The sequence below is a fragment of the Danio rerio genome, chromosome 7, assembly GCF_052040795.2.
Source record: "Danio rerio strain M-AB ecotype USA chromosome 7, GRCz13ab, whole genome shotgun sequence".
Classification (NCBI taxonomy): Eukaryota; Metazoa; Chordata; class Actinopteri; order Cypriniformes; family Danionidae; genus Danio; species Danio rerio.
In genome coordinates, this window is record NC_141027.1 from 23,855,712 (window position 1) to 23,873,507 (window position 17,796).

Sequence of the window (17,796 nt, forward strand, 5' to 3'; positions counted from 1 at the left end):
AAATACCATAGATCAACCATCTATTCCTCCTTCCTTGCTTCTCAAGTAATACAACATCCATCATGCACAAAATTGCAATGGGTTCATCATAAGTAAAAGCTACTTATCTGAGGAGCAGTATTGTGGGCAAAGCATCCAGAAGGGTAATCTGTATTCTGAATAGGCGGGTGGTATTTCCCCAGACATGTTTGAGAATAGCTGTTTTGTCTTTGCTGCGCTGCATCATTTCAGCTGTCTAGCTCAAAATCAGCAGCACTTCACCTTTAACCCTGACACACTCCAGACTCGAATTGCTGCTAGTTGGACAGTCTCCCGATTATTGACTACGGGAGTAAAGTCTGATTTAGGCATGTGCCAAACAGCATGCATTCGAAATCCATTAGTCTGATGGTTTAGCTGAATGATTAGTCGACTAATCAGTCTTAAGGGAGTTGTATATAATTAGGCTGCTTTGGGCTTGGGGATGTTTATCAGATGCATTTTTGCGTTCCAAGATTGCTAAAGGGAAATATGTGGACTTTTTTTTTTTTTTTTTTACAATTCACTATTTTTGATCTGACATTTTACCACACCAGAGAGAACAACAGAACCTACTAATGCAGTTTTACATAATGAGAAGAAAACCAAAACAAATATGTAATATATCATTACATATTCATTCATTTGTGCATGTAAATGTAAAGCAGCAGTCTATTTTAGCCAAATCACACTTAAGCAGAAAAGGCCAGTTCTCCATTAGCTCAAATTAAGAGTTGTGTTTTTAATTAGGATTATGCAGAAGATAAAAGTATTATAAAATGTATCAAACTATATATTTTATTTAAAAATAAACAGCTGAGCTTGAGGTTATTTTGTTTTCTTCCCATTAACAGTGGAAATAACTCTGGAACAGCTCTTAAAAGTATAATGTTACAAACCTGGCAAATTTTGCCAAAAATATAAGTTCCTCCTCAGGCAAAACTGTTTCCCAGAAGACTAATAAAATCCGGTGCAACCTGACACCTCAAAATTGTGTTAAAGCAAGTAACTTTTTTGTGTGATTGTGTGTGTTATTTAAAACACCTTTTGACACTTTTGTTTGCAACAAACATCCAGAACAGCAGTGAATGGTAGACGCAAAATGAATCTGAGACTTGTAGTAGGCCAATTTTTGTATGAATTTTAAACAGTTCCCCAAACAGCTTACAGGTTACTAAGGACAGATCCAACTGTAGTACAATAAATCTCTAGCGAAAGCCAATGTCCCACTCAGTGCTTCCAAAAAGGTCAGAGTGCACAATCTGTTTGTTGACTCAGTAGAAATCGCACTGCTGTTTGCACACAGAACAGGAAAGTGAATGCAAACTGGACAAAACTAAATAATAAAAGACAGATTCTTGAAAACTGCCGAAGCAACTTTGTCAGCTAAACAACACAAATCCCAGTCTTACAGCTTGCTTTAGCTAGAATGAAAAAGCACTCGTGAATAAAACACCGGACTTATTGTGGGACAAAAGCTATTGAATACAGATAAATAATAGGGAGGGATAGACTCATATTTAAATTAGGGCCCATAATTCAAATGCTTAATTGAAGGCCTAAATTAAAATAGTGTTTAACTTTTCCAAATAAAACCAGTCACGAAACAAATTAGACAAGCTCAACATTAAAAATGTGCAGAAATAAAAACATTCCTTCAACTTCCTCAAGAATATATTTAAAAACTGTTTATGCAATGCATCACTTTCTTCCTTCTCCCCCAAAGCAATGCATTCTGATTACAAGTGGATGCATTCATTCCCAGCACTGAAAATGAATTAAAAAAACATGATGAACAGTGATTCCTCCATCTAAGCGGAGTTTTCAATGATGAATGGTTGGATTTAGTCACATGACATGTGGTGTACTTGTGGCATTCTGAAAAGTTGGAAGTTTTTCCAGTGTGTTACAATGCAGAAACTACTTTCTATTGTTTGCAGTGCACGCTTGTTGCATGACTATATTTAACATAACAAACATGAGGGAGCAAATAACAGCACGAGAATGTCAATGTTCTACCCTGCTTTTAGAGTAGGGCTGAACGATATTGAAAAAATATGACATTGCAATATTTTTTTTTTCTCTTCAATATATATTGCTACATAAATATTTGATATAAATATTTCACCAGCTGACTTAAATAGCTTCATTGGCAAGTCATTACTTTAGATGGATTGGGATGATTGTTTAGGGGAGTGAAAAATAAATATATTTTTATGTAATTTATTATATATGATAAACAAACTTAGTCATAAATAAACACAATGGAGCAAATATTACAATTAAATAAACCATGCTTCATGGTTTTCTGGAGAGAGTAACAGAAGTTAAATAATCAAATGTAAAATAACACTGCATAGTTTTCATCATATTCAATGAAAACTTATTTATATTAGACTTCTTTATGCACAACTAAAACGCTTTAAACTCTCTTAATATGCTCACATGGTCATGGGCCTTAAAACCACATACAGATGACAAGGTTTCTGCAAGTTTCACCAAGTCAAATTTAAGACATTAAGACTATTATAAATTAAATTTTTAGACTTACAGGACTAAATGCTAATGATTTTTTTTTTCCGAATATCCCAGCTAGGAAAGATGCAACAAAATGCATCAAAATTTAATACATTTAATAATTAAATAATAATAATTTAGTTTGAATATTTATTTTATTAATTTTCAAATATATCCATTCAAAAACCCTGTAACCCTTACCCAGAACAGAACAAAGCATAGCTGTCAATTACTTCAATCTACAATAATAATAATTTAATAATAAAAAATATAGGTCAGGTCATTATCCTCATCAGCAAATAAATGGAGAACTTTTAAGCAAATGTTACTGTAAGGAAAGTAATTAAATGCTCTTTTTAAATTAAAAGTTTTATTGAGATGGATTGTTGGTGATTGTATGGGTGTTAATAGCCAAATTGGGTAGCTACTGTACTATATACATAAACAACTGAAAGTTAAGACCTGTTAAAAAAAAATTAAGACCTACAACACATTTCAGTAAATTTAAGACTTAAGGCTTAAAATTTAGCTGTTGAGATTTAAGACTTTAAGACACGACATGGTTCATTTGTGGTTCAAATCTACCGTGTTTGCACAAATCCAGTGTGTTTTACCTTTGATTTTTAGACAACTATAATCCCAATCCAGCATTGCATATCCTGCGATGTGACTTTTGTTCAGATTATTTTAGAGTAATTTTTATTTATTGTTAGACTATGGCAAATGTAATCCAAATATAAAAACATTCAAATCAATTATACTAAAAAATGACCTTATGTTTCTACAAATACATACTCATCTAATCAAATCGCAGAAGGAACATTCTGTTTATTTTTGTATAAGCAAGATGTGGAAGATCTATTGATGTTTGTTTGAATGTCTGTAATTGTGTAAACAGTATTATTCCCAAAATTGAAAAAAAAAAATGTTTATGACATTAGTGGCAAAATGGTTACTTTAACAGAAATTTCCAAAAGGATAGCAGTGCATCCCTAATAAACAATTATGATGCATACATCTCCGTGGCTCCAAAACAAACACCACCACACGTCAGGCTTCAAAAATTTCTCAATTCTAAGAACCGGTTTGAGCAAGTAATTGGAAATGTTTCTGGATATAATACTTCTCTCCTTTAAACAAAAAGAGGAAGCAAGCAACATCTGACATTCAGTAATTCTGTGTTACAATTACAAAGAAAACGTAAAAATGGTGTTATGCATTGTTTGTGAGATTAAACGAGAAGCAAGAAATCAGGCAGCATGGCACACTCTAGCCGCTAGGCCACATATAACAGGTGGCTGACATAGGGAACAAATCCATTCCTGACTAAACATGTATCCGTGTTCTTCAAACAGTGATGAAACAGAGACAAAAACACACAACAAGCCAATCAGGCTTTATCCTTTTCATGGTTCAAGTCGGTGGTTTTACAGCACAGCAGGTGTTGGGGAAACAATCCTGTTCTGATAGGGGAACCGCAGCTGAATGTCTAAGAAGAAATCCCTCGATTTTGTTAACGGTTGGGCAATATAACAGAAATATCATATCATGATTTAAGTCATCTTATATTCTAATAATGATATATCACAATATGGTGACATAAGGCAGATATATACTTCTGCATCGAGTGATCGGCGTGACCCTGCCTTGCCGGTAGCCATGCAGCTTCTGCGTGCGGTTTGTGTTACTCTGCAGTAACACTTTCATAACGTTAGCTGGCAGTACATTTTTATGTTCATCTTTTTTGTTTTTTTCTGAATGCTACCTTCATGTTCAAGTAGCTAAAACTCACTCATTCAGAGGCAGGAACTGGCATACGTGTTACAACTTTAATCATAAAATAAAATAAACACAAAACAAAAGTTTCCATTTGGAGCTCATTCACAAGACTCGACACTTGTAAACACTCGCTCCATCTGGCTCAGTTCACTGCCCACACTACCAAGCCAACCAATCACAGAGCTTGCGCAATGCATCGTTGGGACGTGTAGTTACATTTTTGAGATGTGCGCATTAGCATCGATGCCAGCCATGGCGAGGAGTCTGCAATCATGCGAAGGCTGCGCCGGAGCACACGCATCCGCTTGACGCATAAATCAGCCTCTACTATTGAGGCGGCATTCAACAATTCAACAAGAAGAGGAAATACAAACAATAAGTGCTAGTTATACAAAGTAACTTTTTTGTGCTCAGAGAATTTAGTGCTGGAGTAAAGATTCGTGCACACCGGGCCGCTTTTCGTTTGCGTTTATTGTCAGCGTTGTTCGAGACGTTTTTCCGGATTCAAACCAAAGCGATTTTTTTTTCGCGGTACATCAAAACAAAAAAAAACGAGCATGAGGTGTTTCTTAAAAAAATGATGCTTTTACACCCCGCATTTTGCGCGTTGGTGTGCACGATCACATTGGCACCCTTTATATAGTCACAAGACGTTAAACATCGACAGAAAATACGAGCAAAAACCATCCTGGTGTGCCTTAAGAATGTTTTTTTTATTATATTCTCTGAACTGTATTTATACATATGTGATCATATTTCTACCTTTATTTAGAACTTCAGGGAAAATGTTTAATTAAGAATGTAGAAATATAAATAAACATTAATTAAATATAAAAGACTTTTAAAAAATGAATGATTAAAGGCAGTGTAGTTATTCACGTTTCTGCCTGCAATCCCCTTAATGGTGTGTAATATTGCACTCCTATAAATTATGAAAAGGTATTACTGTAAACAATGTATTTTGCGACACCTAGGCATGGGAAGATAAACGGTTTCAAGCTTTACCGCAGTTTGGAAAAGTCAAGGTTTTAATACTGCTAATGCCATTACAATATGATATATGAAAGTTTTTTGTGTGTTTTTTATGATAATTTTATTTAGTTTTTTATGGCAACCGTACTAAGGACCCTCCACATCAAAAGCCCACGATTCAGGAAACATTTGAAAAACAAATGGCTAACACACCAACATTCAAACATGCTGTAAACCTGAACAGTGCAGTGGCTACTTTACGTCCAAAGAAAAGAAAGATATCCAAAGACGCCTTTTCAAGTTGTAAAGAAATCTGTGCTTTTTAAACTAATGAAAACAGTAGAGGTCAATGATTTATTTGAATTATTTAGCCTGACATGTTTACGGTTCCAAAACATTATAAATGTTTCTTAAAATAAAATATGATGTGTTCAATGGGGGGAAGCCTTTGTTTTTTTACAGACATTTAAAAAAAAAAGAACATATTTTAGAGCAGTAGTCATAATACTGTGATACCATGAAACCATGATATTTGTATCCAAGGTTATCATACCATCAGAAACTTATACCAGCCAATGCCTACACCATGATATAAAAATAAAGCATATTATAAAAACAATAAACCTTGTTTTTATTCTGCCTCAATGTTGACTAAATGTAAAACATAAACATATTTTGTCCATACAATATAGTCATATTGCACAGCCCTAATTTATTGCACGCAGAATATTAGACAGAAGTCGTGCAGATACTTCAGGAGTCGTGTTGCGTTTCTCCATGTTGTGCACTGCCTATGTGAGATTGAAAGTGATGTGCAGCATTCTGCATTATCTCTGCTTTTGTCAAAAGAATCAATGACTCAATGCTTCACTGCACACATGCCTGTATTGACCTTCGCCGCTCCCACACCGTCTCGGCGATGACTGTTAAAGAGGATCACACAAGACGTGAAGACATTACGCACATCACATGACTTCAAACACAATGCCTCAGAAACCCTGACAGCTGCATTCAACGATTCAAATCACAGCAGCGGCTTATTATGAAGCAGATATTAATAGATTGAAGCTGATTGCGTGATCGTATAAGCTCTTCATCACTGCTGCGGTAACTCATACATCATTATAAAACAAAAAAATTGGCCACAAAGACAGTGAATGACTGCATACTGCCACAGTGGCCTCAGCTCCCTGAACTGACCACGTCCAAAGACAAATCAGCATTCCCATCACGAGCACGTTCCAATTCATCACTGGTGTCCAGACAGCTGAGGATGTGCAAAGCTAGTGGAACTGCATGCCAGGGATCCAGTTAGACTTTGGGCTTTTAGAAAGCATCCAAGAATATCTGCAAAGAAATATGAGGATTATTTTGGCATACTTACAATCGAGGTGTTTCTTTTTGGGTCCACTGACTTCATGCGTTGTGGCCTTGCAGACGGCTTTGCTGATGGCTGATCCAGTCATGCTGTGCTGGGCTGCAGCGATGCGATCTGTGATGGACTGTCCTGACATTTTAATTCAGTGCTGAGATTCGAAAAACCCAACCACTAAACTTGATACGGTCTGACTGCAAACCTGTGTATTTCCTCTAAGATCCTAGTATAGGAGTTTGACGATTTTACAAAAATACACTTGACTCGATACAAACGGTTGAGTTTTATAGGCTTCGAACCAGCCAGCAAGTCAAGTGACACTAATCTGCACACGTCTTGTAGCAAAAAAGGGAAGGAAAAGTTGATCTAACTAGTAAAAATGTCACAACTAGATATGCCGTAACTAATTCGGAAAGGGGGCGATCTGAGCTTTTGTTAGCTAATATTACTAATGCAGCGTTGGCACCAAGAGCAGACACTAGTACTATTGAAGCCTGAAGATACAAAACAACTGTTGGAAAATGTCATAGCTATCAGTCAGGCCAGCTCAGAGGATTCAGGCAGAAAATATCACCTGTCAGCCAGCTCGAGCCTCACCAATACAGAGCTTTTAACTGGATGTAGGAAGCACCGGCAGCCTAGCTAATGATAAGATAAGCAAATCTCCCTTGTGGTTCTTTATTCTCTGCCTTTATAATCCTGGCACCAAGACTTGGCAACCAGAAGGAACTCTGACAGGTTTGCTGCGAGGAAAAATATGCATAGACGTACAAACCAAACCCTGCGAGAGACTTGGTAACTAAAGAGGACGCAAGAAGGCAGGATTAACTCAAAAATGTTACTCTGCCGGTAACAAAAGGGAAGAAATATTATGTAACCAAGCTATGAACATCTAACCAAAACCTAAACTATCTGCCCAGCCAGCTGAGTAGATAAATCACATCCAAGCTTCAGCTTTCTTATATCAGAGAACTAGCAACGAAAAGCAAGCAAAGACTAAGCTATTTCTAAATAACACATAACCTTCAAAAACAACGGTTAATGTTGTTTTAAACAGGTCCCAGGCGCATCCCGACGAGAACAGCTGAAAGTGTCCGGCTTAAGTTGGACTCCAGCCCGGTGAGCCAGCGCGTCTAACCGGATGCCTGCTTCTCTTCCTTTCCGTCCCGCTAAAAGTCTCCCTTTAGTCCGCGAATTTGACACGGTTCCGCCCGTGGAGACACCGAGAGACGTCGAGTTGTTCAGGACTAAATTCGGGCTGGTGTGGCTACAAACCCCGCCGTCTGTCGCCGTGTCTGTGGAACTGTCAGCTCTACGTTATTCCGGTTTGGTGAAGAATGCGCTGGCGGAGCCGTTCAGGACAAAATGGCTTCGCTGTGATCAGGTGAACGAGGAGCTGGAGTTTGATTGGGCGGAAGAAAGCGGCGTTCACTCGCTCGTGGGAAAAAAGCGTTACCACTGTCGACTCGAGGTTCTTTTAGGACAGTTAATCCATAAATAATTAGGCTAAAATACCACGGAGGTTTTAATTAATGCTCTAATGTTTAAACATATGTTACAGTTAATGTACTTAATGGAGTTTTAAGTTTAGTTTTTATTTTATTCTACATAATTTGCTTGGGCAATTATGAACTTTTTAAAATGCTAATTATTTCTTTATGCTTTTTGGCTTTTTAGTGTAACAATTAATAGGTATACTGTAGTTCATTCATTAGCCGCTGGGGTTTGCCTAGAATATATATATATTTTAAGTAATGTGTGTTAAATAAAATTCATGCAGATTAAATGTTTTTGTATATAGTTCATGTTGACATTCCACTTATTTGGAACCCAAACCCAACCAATCAGAGAGCTGAGACTATGGAGGACGAAACCTGCAAAAACTATAAACAAATAAATAAATTAATTAATTAATTAATTCGCAAATATATAAATAAATGAGTAAATAAATCCATAAATTCCTGCATAAATAAAATAATTTATAAATAAATATGCAAATTTATAAATAAATGAGTAAATCCATAAATTACTGCATGAATAAAATTATAAATAAATAAATATGCAAATACATAAATAAATTAGTAAATAAATCTATAAATTCTTGCATAAATAAAATAATAATTATACAAATATATAAACAAATGGTTAAATAAATCCATAAATTCCTGCACAAATAAAATAATAAATAAATAATTATTCAAATTTATAAATAAATGAGTAAATAAATCCATAAATTCCTGAATAAATAAATAAATTAATAAATAAATGTTGGTTTATTCCCATTCAACCTCTGATTAATACAGGACTAAGCCGAAAAGAGAATGAATGAAATGAGCCTATATATCATAAGAATAGTTGTTGTTGTCGTGGTTATTATTATATATATATATATATATATATATATATATATATATATATATATATATATATATATATATATATATATAAAACTTACATTTGTAAGAAACTATAAATATATTATTTGAATTTTGCATTCTGATGAGAGTAGCATGTTTGTACATCTCTGAAAATAACATCCAGATGTTTTAAGACCACAACAAAGCTTTCATATCTCTTTGCCTTGTCTGTCTTCTGGTTTTCACTATATTATGACACCTATCAAAAGGAGAAAAGCATGATGAAATGAAGACCAGACAGAGCGTCCACCAGAATTTTTTTCTATGTCTGCCCACTTTACACATGTGAGACAATGGTGTTTGTTGTAAAAAAAAAACACAACTATCAATATCAACTACTAATTAAACAGCAATTTAATAATAAAATAATATATATCAAAATACAGCGAAGCAGTGGCGCAGTAGGTAGTGCTGTCGCCTCACAGCAAGAAGCTCGCTGGGTCGCTGGTTTGAGCCTCGGCTCAGTTGGCATTTCTCTTTGAAGTTTGCATGTTCTCCTAGCGTTCGTGTGGGTTTCCTCCGGTTGCTCCGGTTTCCCCCACAGTCCAAAAACATGCGGTACAGGTGAATTGGGTAGGCTAAATTGTCCGTAGTGTATGAGTGTGTGTGGATGTTTCCCAGAGATGGGTTGCGGCTGGAAGGGCATCCGCTGCATAAAAACTTGCTGGATAAGTTGGCGGTTCATTCCACTGTGGCGATTATTAAAGAGACTAAGCCGACAAGAAAATGAATGAATGAATGAATATCAAAATACACTGTAATACAACAGTCTCTACAGATGTTATGGTAAGCAGAAAGATTCAAGAGATAAACAAACATTTCACACATCTGGCTTAATTCTTTTTTTATTTAACGTTAGATTTATTAGTAAATAAGGAAATTATTCAGATGTTTGAACATATGCCCCATAACTAGGAAATAAACTGTGACTATCTTCAAAATAGAACAGAGTCAAACATGATGTAAGCAACAGAGAATGTTTGTGAGGGGAAGTACAACCTTCAACACACCTCTCTGCGTAAGGAAGTGGTGTAAAGAGCAAAACCGCAATACTGTCAAACTTTGACTTTATCTTGGAGGATCATAAGTCTGCCTCATTCTACAATTAGTCAGTTTAGTTTTGTGAGAAATGTTATGGGTTAATAAAAATTTAAACAGCATCACTGAAAAAAAAAGAAAATGCATCCTTAATTTTTGACACTCCTAAATTATTTTTATAGTGAGGTATGTACACACACAAAAACAATGCAATTAACATTATAATGTTCACACAGGACAAACATACAACAATAAAGTGAACCACACAAGTATTTCTACAGTTAAAAAAATAAAGTCTCTTTATTGGAGCCCAGGGTATTATGAAGAAACTTTAATATACAAACAATCGATTTATTCCTTAAACAGACCCGTAGACAGCCCGCTGAAAGTGGTGGTACTTTTTTTCTCAAAAAGTGGACCTTTTTGCAGTTATAGTCCTTATTTAGGCTACTATTTAATCATGAGATTTAAATACTGCATTTTAGTGACTTTTTAAGTTCTATTTTACCTGAAATAAATTGTTGGATGGTCATCATAACCAAACAAAAGTACATTTGAAAATTCATTGATAACATCAATAGCCAAAAGGTCGCTTTTGGCATTTCACGCCTTTTTTTTTAGTTTTTTTTTTTTTTTAATTAGGTCCAAGATTTAGTTGTAAAATAGTAGTTACTTGTAAAATATTTTCTCTATCTCCATCTGCAACCCATCTTTGAGAAACATCCACACACTCATACACTACAGACAATTTAGCTTACCCAATTCACCTATACCACGTCTTTGGACTGTGGGGGAAACGGGAGCACCCAGAGGAAATCTAAGTGAAAACACGGGGAGAACATGCAAACTCCACACAGAAACGCCAACTGACCCAGCTGAGGCTCGAACCAGCAACCTTCTTGCTGTGAGGCGACAGCACTACCTACTGCGCCGCACCTGGATGTTGAACTCATGAAAAATAATTGTGTGCACTGGCAAAAACTGAATAGCTGAAGTCACACACGAAGCGACAGCCAACAGAGGATTCCACTTGGTCTTAAAACCTATTTAAATTGATTATTTCCACAATATATGATGGCTTAGCAGTTAAAATAGAGCACATGAATGCATTCCCAGTGTTGGGTTGTGGCTGGAAGGGCATCCGCTGCGTAAAACATATGCTGGTTAAGTTGGCGGTTCATTCCGCTGTAGTGACCCCATATTAATAAAGGGACTACGCTGAAAAGAAAATGAATAAATGAAAATATACACTGCTAAAAAAAAATTAAGCGAACACTAAAATAACACATCCTAGATCTGAATGAATGAAATATTCTTATTAAATACTTTGTTCTTTACATAGTTGAATGTGCCGACAACAAAATCACACAAAAATGATTAATTGAAATCAAATGTATTAACCCAGTGGTTCTCAAACTGTGGTACGTGTACCACTAGTGGTACACAGGCTTCCTTCTAGTGGTACGCGGAGGAATGAAAGATGTCATGTACATGCTATACACATTTAAAAATGTAACAAAAATTATGTAAATAATATGCCATATATGACATGTAGCCTATATTTCTGAGGTAATTTGGCACGTTTGTTTTAACTGTGCAGAGTTGTAGCTGCTTTACTGGGCCTAATACGCTATTGTATTTCAATACTGGTCATTTGGTGGTACTAGGAGAGACAATTTTTTTCTGAGGTGGTACTTGATGAAAAAAGTTTGAGAACCACTGTATTAACCTATGGATGCCATAACAAGATAATACATAAATACTTAAAAAAGATCATTTGAAATATGAAATGTTTCATTTAAAATGTTTTTATTTACAATGTAAAGTGAATTGAAATATTCTAAAGAAGCCTTTTCTTAAGCATTCAGTCTAAGTAAAAAGCGAAAAATGGATGTTAAAGATTATTCATGGGACAGTAGAAGGATTGTTTCAAAATTCCATCCAATCCACCAGGGAATACTCAACAAATGACATCAGACTAAAATGGGAGAAAGAATAAATCTAACCTAGTTATCTCAGAGGAAGATTGGTCCAATATCTGCTCAGTTCAGGCCACCTCTTCCAGCTCTGGTATGTGGAAAGGTTTCTGCTGGAGGAATCTTACCAGTTACTTTATAACCCCCAAGTTAACATGCATGCAAACACGGGAGAAGGAAAAGGTGATGGAGTGGACTTTTCTTTTATAACAATTTACCTGGGAAATATTGCAGCCAACTTAAAGGTAAAAGACCAGTGTTTATTTAAAATACTTGAAGCAACCAGTAAGAAATCTGTAACTTAGCTACAACTTGAACCCCTACAAAATCTGAATGGTTGGATGTTGTATCTAATGTTGAAAATATGGAGAGGATGGCTTTTTCTTTAAAACTACAACTGGGCAAATACCTGCAATATTGGGAGAAATGGATTGTACTTAGGCCTTTAAACAGTTTAAAGTGATCTCTATGTTATTTGTCTATGTGACCTGTAAAGAAATATGCGACCAGTCAACTGTTCATTTAAGTTCTGATGTGTTACTGTATTTTTTAAGATTTTTAAAAATGTATTATTTGTTATTTGTTTTTAGTTTTTTTTTTTTTCATTTTCTACCTTATAAAAAGATAAATAAGAATAAAAAAAAACTTTATGGAACCACAGTTTCCTACAAATAACTTTTTTATTTCATTTAAGCAATGATTGTTTGTTTTTTTAGAGGCAAAAATTGTTCTTCTGTGGCCAAACATGAATTAGAAATGTATGTGAATCTGAACGGCTTATGTAACAGCCCCATCTAGAGGTGAATGCAGGAATCTATTTCCATGGCAACCAACTCTAGCAGTAGCCCGTGGCAACAGTTTCAGCAACTGCCTGATCAAGACCCTGGGGAGCATCCTACTTAATTACATGAAGGATGTTGATGTGAAGATAGCATAAGATGCTTCACATTTAGCTGATAAATGAAATGAATACAAAGTGAAGCACTTCATTCTATAGAGTACTTCATGAAAAAATTTAATTAAATAAATAAAACACAAATCTTTGGACCAATAAACTATTAAATATGTTAATAAAAAAGCTCTTCAAAATACAGTGGTACAGTCGATTCTGTCATATGGATTTCTCTAGACTGAATGAGCATTCAATGCTTGCTATATTTATTCATGCCACCCTCTCATTCACTCAACATTTGCGTCATCCATACAGCTAAATGACTTCATAGAGAGTAAATGAATGCTTTTGATATACAGTCGAGCTCTAGAACTGTAAATCTTACAGTGAGCGGACGCTTTTATCCAGAGTGACTAACACACGTGGAATGTCTCTTTCAGCTCAATTGCTTGAAAGGAAAAAGAATGGCTTCATGCTGTATTACACAAGCTAACCTGCACATCAGTAAAGACACACAGAAACGAAAGGAAAGCAGCAGTCACACCACTCCTGATATGCTCTCATCCTCAGGTCCAACGACTACAGGCTGGCAGCAGCCGGTGCAGATGTAGCGCAGCACACAGAGGTAAACACTGCCAGACAGTCCAACCGTTAGAACCAACAGGATCAGACTCAAGGATGAGGTTTGGTATGCAAATTCGGTGAACATGTCACTGTCCATTACTGCGGGTAATTCAGAGTTCTGCGCTGGGGAATTGAAAAGAGATGAGCTGTTAGCAAGGCATTCATTACACTGCAAATTGCAGGGATTTTCGAGGTTGTACAGAAAATAAAAGAAATATTAAAATAAGTTTTACAAGAAAATTCTGCTTTTCTTATTTAAAATGTACTTATACTTATGGTTACTAGCCATTTCTTTATCCTTTTTATTGTGTGTATAAATAATAATATTGTAATAAATTAGCATTATTGCAACTACAGTGAAAAACACCTTTATCTCTTACGGAAAATATATATTTTCAAACACTATGTTCTCAACCTTCTCAGTTATATTACTATTAAGTATTTGTTTGTGTGTGTGTGTGTGTGTGTGTGTGTGTGTGTGTGTGTGTGTGTGTGTGTGTGTGTGTGTGTGTGTGTGTGTGTGTGTGTGTGTGTGTGTGTGTGTGTGTGTGTGTGTGTGTGTGTGTGTGTGTGTGGCGGGTTTGCACAGCTATAGCAGAAATAAAAACACCATTTGACAAATTTCAGTTCCATTGATGTATGATTTACAGTATGAATATGAGTTTGATGAACAAAACAACAAAACGATGGCATGTTTTCAGGCATGGTTATGTTAATTTCTAAACAGTGTAAATGTCAATTTTATTTATATAGCACTATTAAACAATGGGGCGGGGCAGTGGCGCAGTAGGTAGTGCTGTCGCCTCACAGCAAGAAGGTAGCTGGTTCGAACCTCGGCTCAGTTGGGGTTTCTGTGTGGAGTTTGCATGTTCTCCCTGCCTTCGCGTGGGTTTCCTCCGGGTGCTCCGGTTTCCCCCACAGTCCAAAGACATGCGGTACAGGTGAATTGGGTAGGCTAAATTGTCCGTAGTGTTTGAGTGTGTGTGTGAATGTGTGTGTGGATGTTTCCCAGAGATGGGTTGCGGCTGGAAGGGCATCTGCTGCGTAAAAGCTTGCTGGATAAGTTGGCGGTTCATTCCACTGTGGGGACCCCAGATTAATAAAGGGTCTAAGCCGACAAGAAAATGAATGAATGAATATTAAACAACCAAAGTTGACCAATGTGCTGCACAATACAAATCACAAAGAGAAAGTGCTAAAATTATAGCTAAAACAAACAATTCTCACTGATAAAAAGCAAAATCAAAAAGGTAAGTTTTCAACCTAGATTTTAAAAACAGAGATGATATAAACTTAATACAGAGGGGCAGAGCATTCCACAAGGTAGGACCAGCTACTGCGAACGCACAGTTACCCCTGCATTTCAGTCTCGACTTTGGGATGCATCTGGTTAGATGACTGAAGAGACCAACCAGGCTGATGTTCAGTCGACAGGTCTCACATGTAGGAAGGAGCCAAGCCATTTAGTGATTTAAAAGAATTTTAAAAGTGACATGACAACAGTGCACAGGCAATTAGTACAAAGAGCGTAAGAATAGTGCGATGTGGTCAAATTTTTTGGTACCGTTTTTTTTTTTTTTTTTGGTACCGGTTTAAAGCCTTGCAGCATTTTGAACTAACTGAAAGTGGGATATAGTTGTCTGACTGATGCCAGAATATAGTGAATTACAGTTGTGCAATCTGGAAGTATTACAGGCGGTAAACACCACATGACAACACAAGTATACAAGTAGACAACACAACACCAATGTTTCAACTTCAGAAGAATTAAGATTTCAATAATTGCTGGAATAGCACTGCTCTCCAATTGCAACACAGAGCCATTAAAAAAAACAATGATCTAAATGATATTTTATTTCAAAATTGGAGGAAATGTTCTCTTACCTTAAAAGAATATAACAAATATTGACTGTTTTCTCAAACCCAATAATAGCCTTATTAATTTCGAGATATATATCATATTTTTGGCCTGTGTATCTAATAATGCTTTTTTAAAATTCTGCATTTCGATGATAGGTGTTTGAGGTTGGTTTGTGTCCATCATGAAATCCTCTAAAAAATACTCATCAAATTTGTTATAGGGGATGCATATTTAAAAGCAAAACAATTATGCAACTAACAAACAGATAAAAATGTATGAAATGTATGAATATATAAATATAAAATGTATGAATGACATGCAGTACCACAAAATAAGAGCAAGACATCTGGACATCTGGTGAGATAAATAGAATATACTATGCTCAGCATATTGAGTACAAAATTAATATTTTTATCCATTTCTCAGTGAATATAGGCAATGTATTTTGGTGCACCTAAACATAACAGTTTTATTAAACAGATATATTTATTAAAATGATATTTTAGTCACCAAACATATTTAGAAATTGAAAGATAATACAATTAAATTCAAGCAAAAGATTGCAAAAAAAATAATTACAACCTACAAAATTTCAACAAATTTTTTCAATTCTTTTGTTTCTCTTGATTTTTTCTCTTTTTTTAAATTTGTTTTTAATATTTTTGGGTGTACTAGACCCAAACCGTTATTGGAAGTTATTTTGTTAGATAATCTGAATATTTGGCTTTAGGACTGATCTAATGTATATGCACAACTATAATATTGTATAGCTTCCTATTGAAATATGAATTTAAAAGAGAGATTTGTGAGGGGTGTACTTTTATATGCTGAGCTCTGTACAGTGGACATTATATGATCACAATGTTAATTTAGGATTTATACCTGCATTCAGTGGGAATACAAAGAAAAACAGCAATTCTGTCCTCATCCACAGCATTTTGGTGTTTAGCGCTTGTCTGGTTACATCCTAGCAAAACAGTTTTTTTTAAATGTGAATGAAAATGTACAATTCACTTTCTATGAATGGCGACTAGATGAACATATTTTGAAAGTCTGACAAATTGCAACGGTGCTACTTACCAAAATATCTGCTCAAACTTGATTGAGGAAAAACAATCTCACACCGCCCCTTTCCCGCTTTTTTTAAATGTGATCTGGTCCGGATAGTCATAACCTGTAGACATCCTGAGTGCTGCACTTTCCAGGAATTCCCTTTGATTAGTCTGTAATGAGGATTAAGCCGCTGTGACACTGTCGCGTCTTGTGTGTCGAAGGCTCTCCAATTCACGTCCCACAGACTACAGCATACCTGTAAAAGGATCAATGCGTCCGCTGGGGGTTCAGCTCTCAGACCTGAAATTATTGCGCAAGGCAGGAATATAGCACTTTTTCTACAGCACCGTATGTGTGAAAAGCTCTCTCTCTCTCTCTCTCTCTCTCTCTCTCTCTCTCTCTCTCTCTCTCTCTCTCTCTCTCTCTCTCTCTCTCTCTCTCTCTCTCTCTCATTAGCGCGTGCTCTTCTCTCGCCCCCAATACTGTTGCAAACAATAACGTGCAATTAAGTTAAACCTTTCACAATCATTGAGCCTTCCGTTTCATGATTAGAAACGGCGGGAAAAACACGCCTCAGCTGTTCTTCTGCAATGGATTTAAGTAATTGTTTAGCATTTCTCCTGTTTTTTGAGGGAAAGTGGGCTATTATTAAGTGACGTCAGGCTACTAGAAATGGGGTTTTCAAGTGTTCACTAATTTTAGCCTATAAACCTATGCCCACAATTATTCTAATGCTAGCGCTGTTATTATGCAGCTTTCGTTTATCCATTTATGTAGTTTTCGTTTTGTATTTTAAACAAGAGAAACATTTTTTCAGCAACAGCTCAATGATGGATTATTAGTGTGTGTGTGTGTGTGTGTGTGTGTGTGTGTGTGTGTGTGTGTGTTTGTGTTTATATATATATATATATATATATATATATATATATATATATATATATATATATATATATATATATATATATATATATATATATATATATATAAACTATTATATTTATTAAATATTAATTAATAAATTAATAAACATCATTAATAAACAATATAATGTTGAGTTTTAGGCTGGTTTGTCAATAGATGTACGAATACATTATTAACAAAATTCTGTTCAAAAACTGTGATAGATGGGGAAATACTAAATACATTGCTCCAAAAGGTAGGACAAAGTCATCTATGCTTTTGACCTTATTATTCACGGATGAGCTGGAGCAGCCATTTGAATCGTTTTGGTTCGAGACTTCCACTCTCATTCACTTCCAATAATTATTAGACAT

General features: G+C 35.6%; 2 protein-coding genes across 21 annotated transcripts in view; both read right to left on the minus strand.

The window, feature by feature from the left end:
- Nucleotides 1-8,000, minus strand: part of si:ch211-200p22.4 — a 93,041-nt gene extending 85,041 nt beyond the window's left edge. For all 20 annotated transcript variants that reach the window (XR_015495650.1, XR_015495649.1, XR_015495648.1 and 17 more), the window contains exon 1: nucleotides 6,671-8,000. Coding sequence is in view for 16 of the 20 variants with exons in the window: in XM_087261053.1 (XP_087117179.1) it covers nucleotides 6,671-6,800 (130 nt within the window). In the remaining 4 variants the exon portion in view is untranslated. The remainder of the gene's footprint in view (nucleotides 1-6,670) is intronic.
- Nucleotides 8,001-8,104: 104 nt separating this feature from the next.
- The window catches only part of vbp1 (von Hippel-Lindau binding protein 1), a 45,347-nt gene continuing 35,655 nt past the window's right edge, over nucleotides 8,105-17,796 (minus strand). The window contains exon 6 of the transcript XR_015494771.1: nucleotides 8,105-8,119. The gene's annotated coding sequence lies outside the window, so the exon portion shown is untranslated. The remainder of the gene's footprint in view (nucleotides 8,120-17,796) is intronic.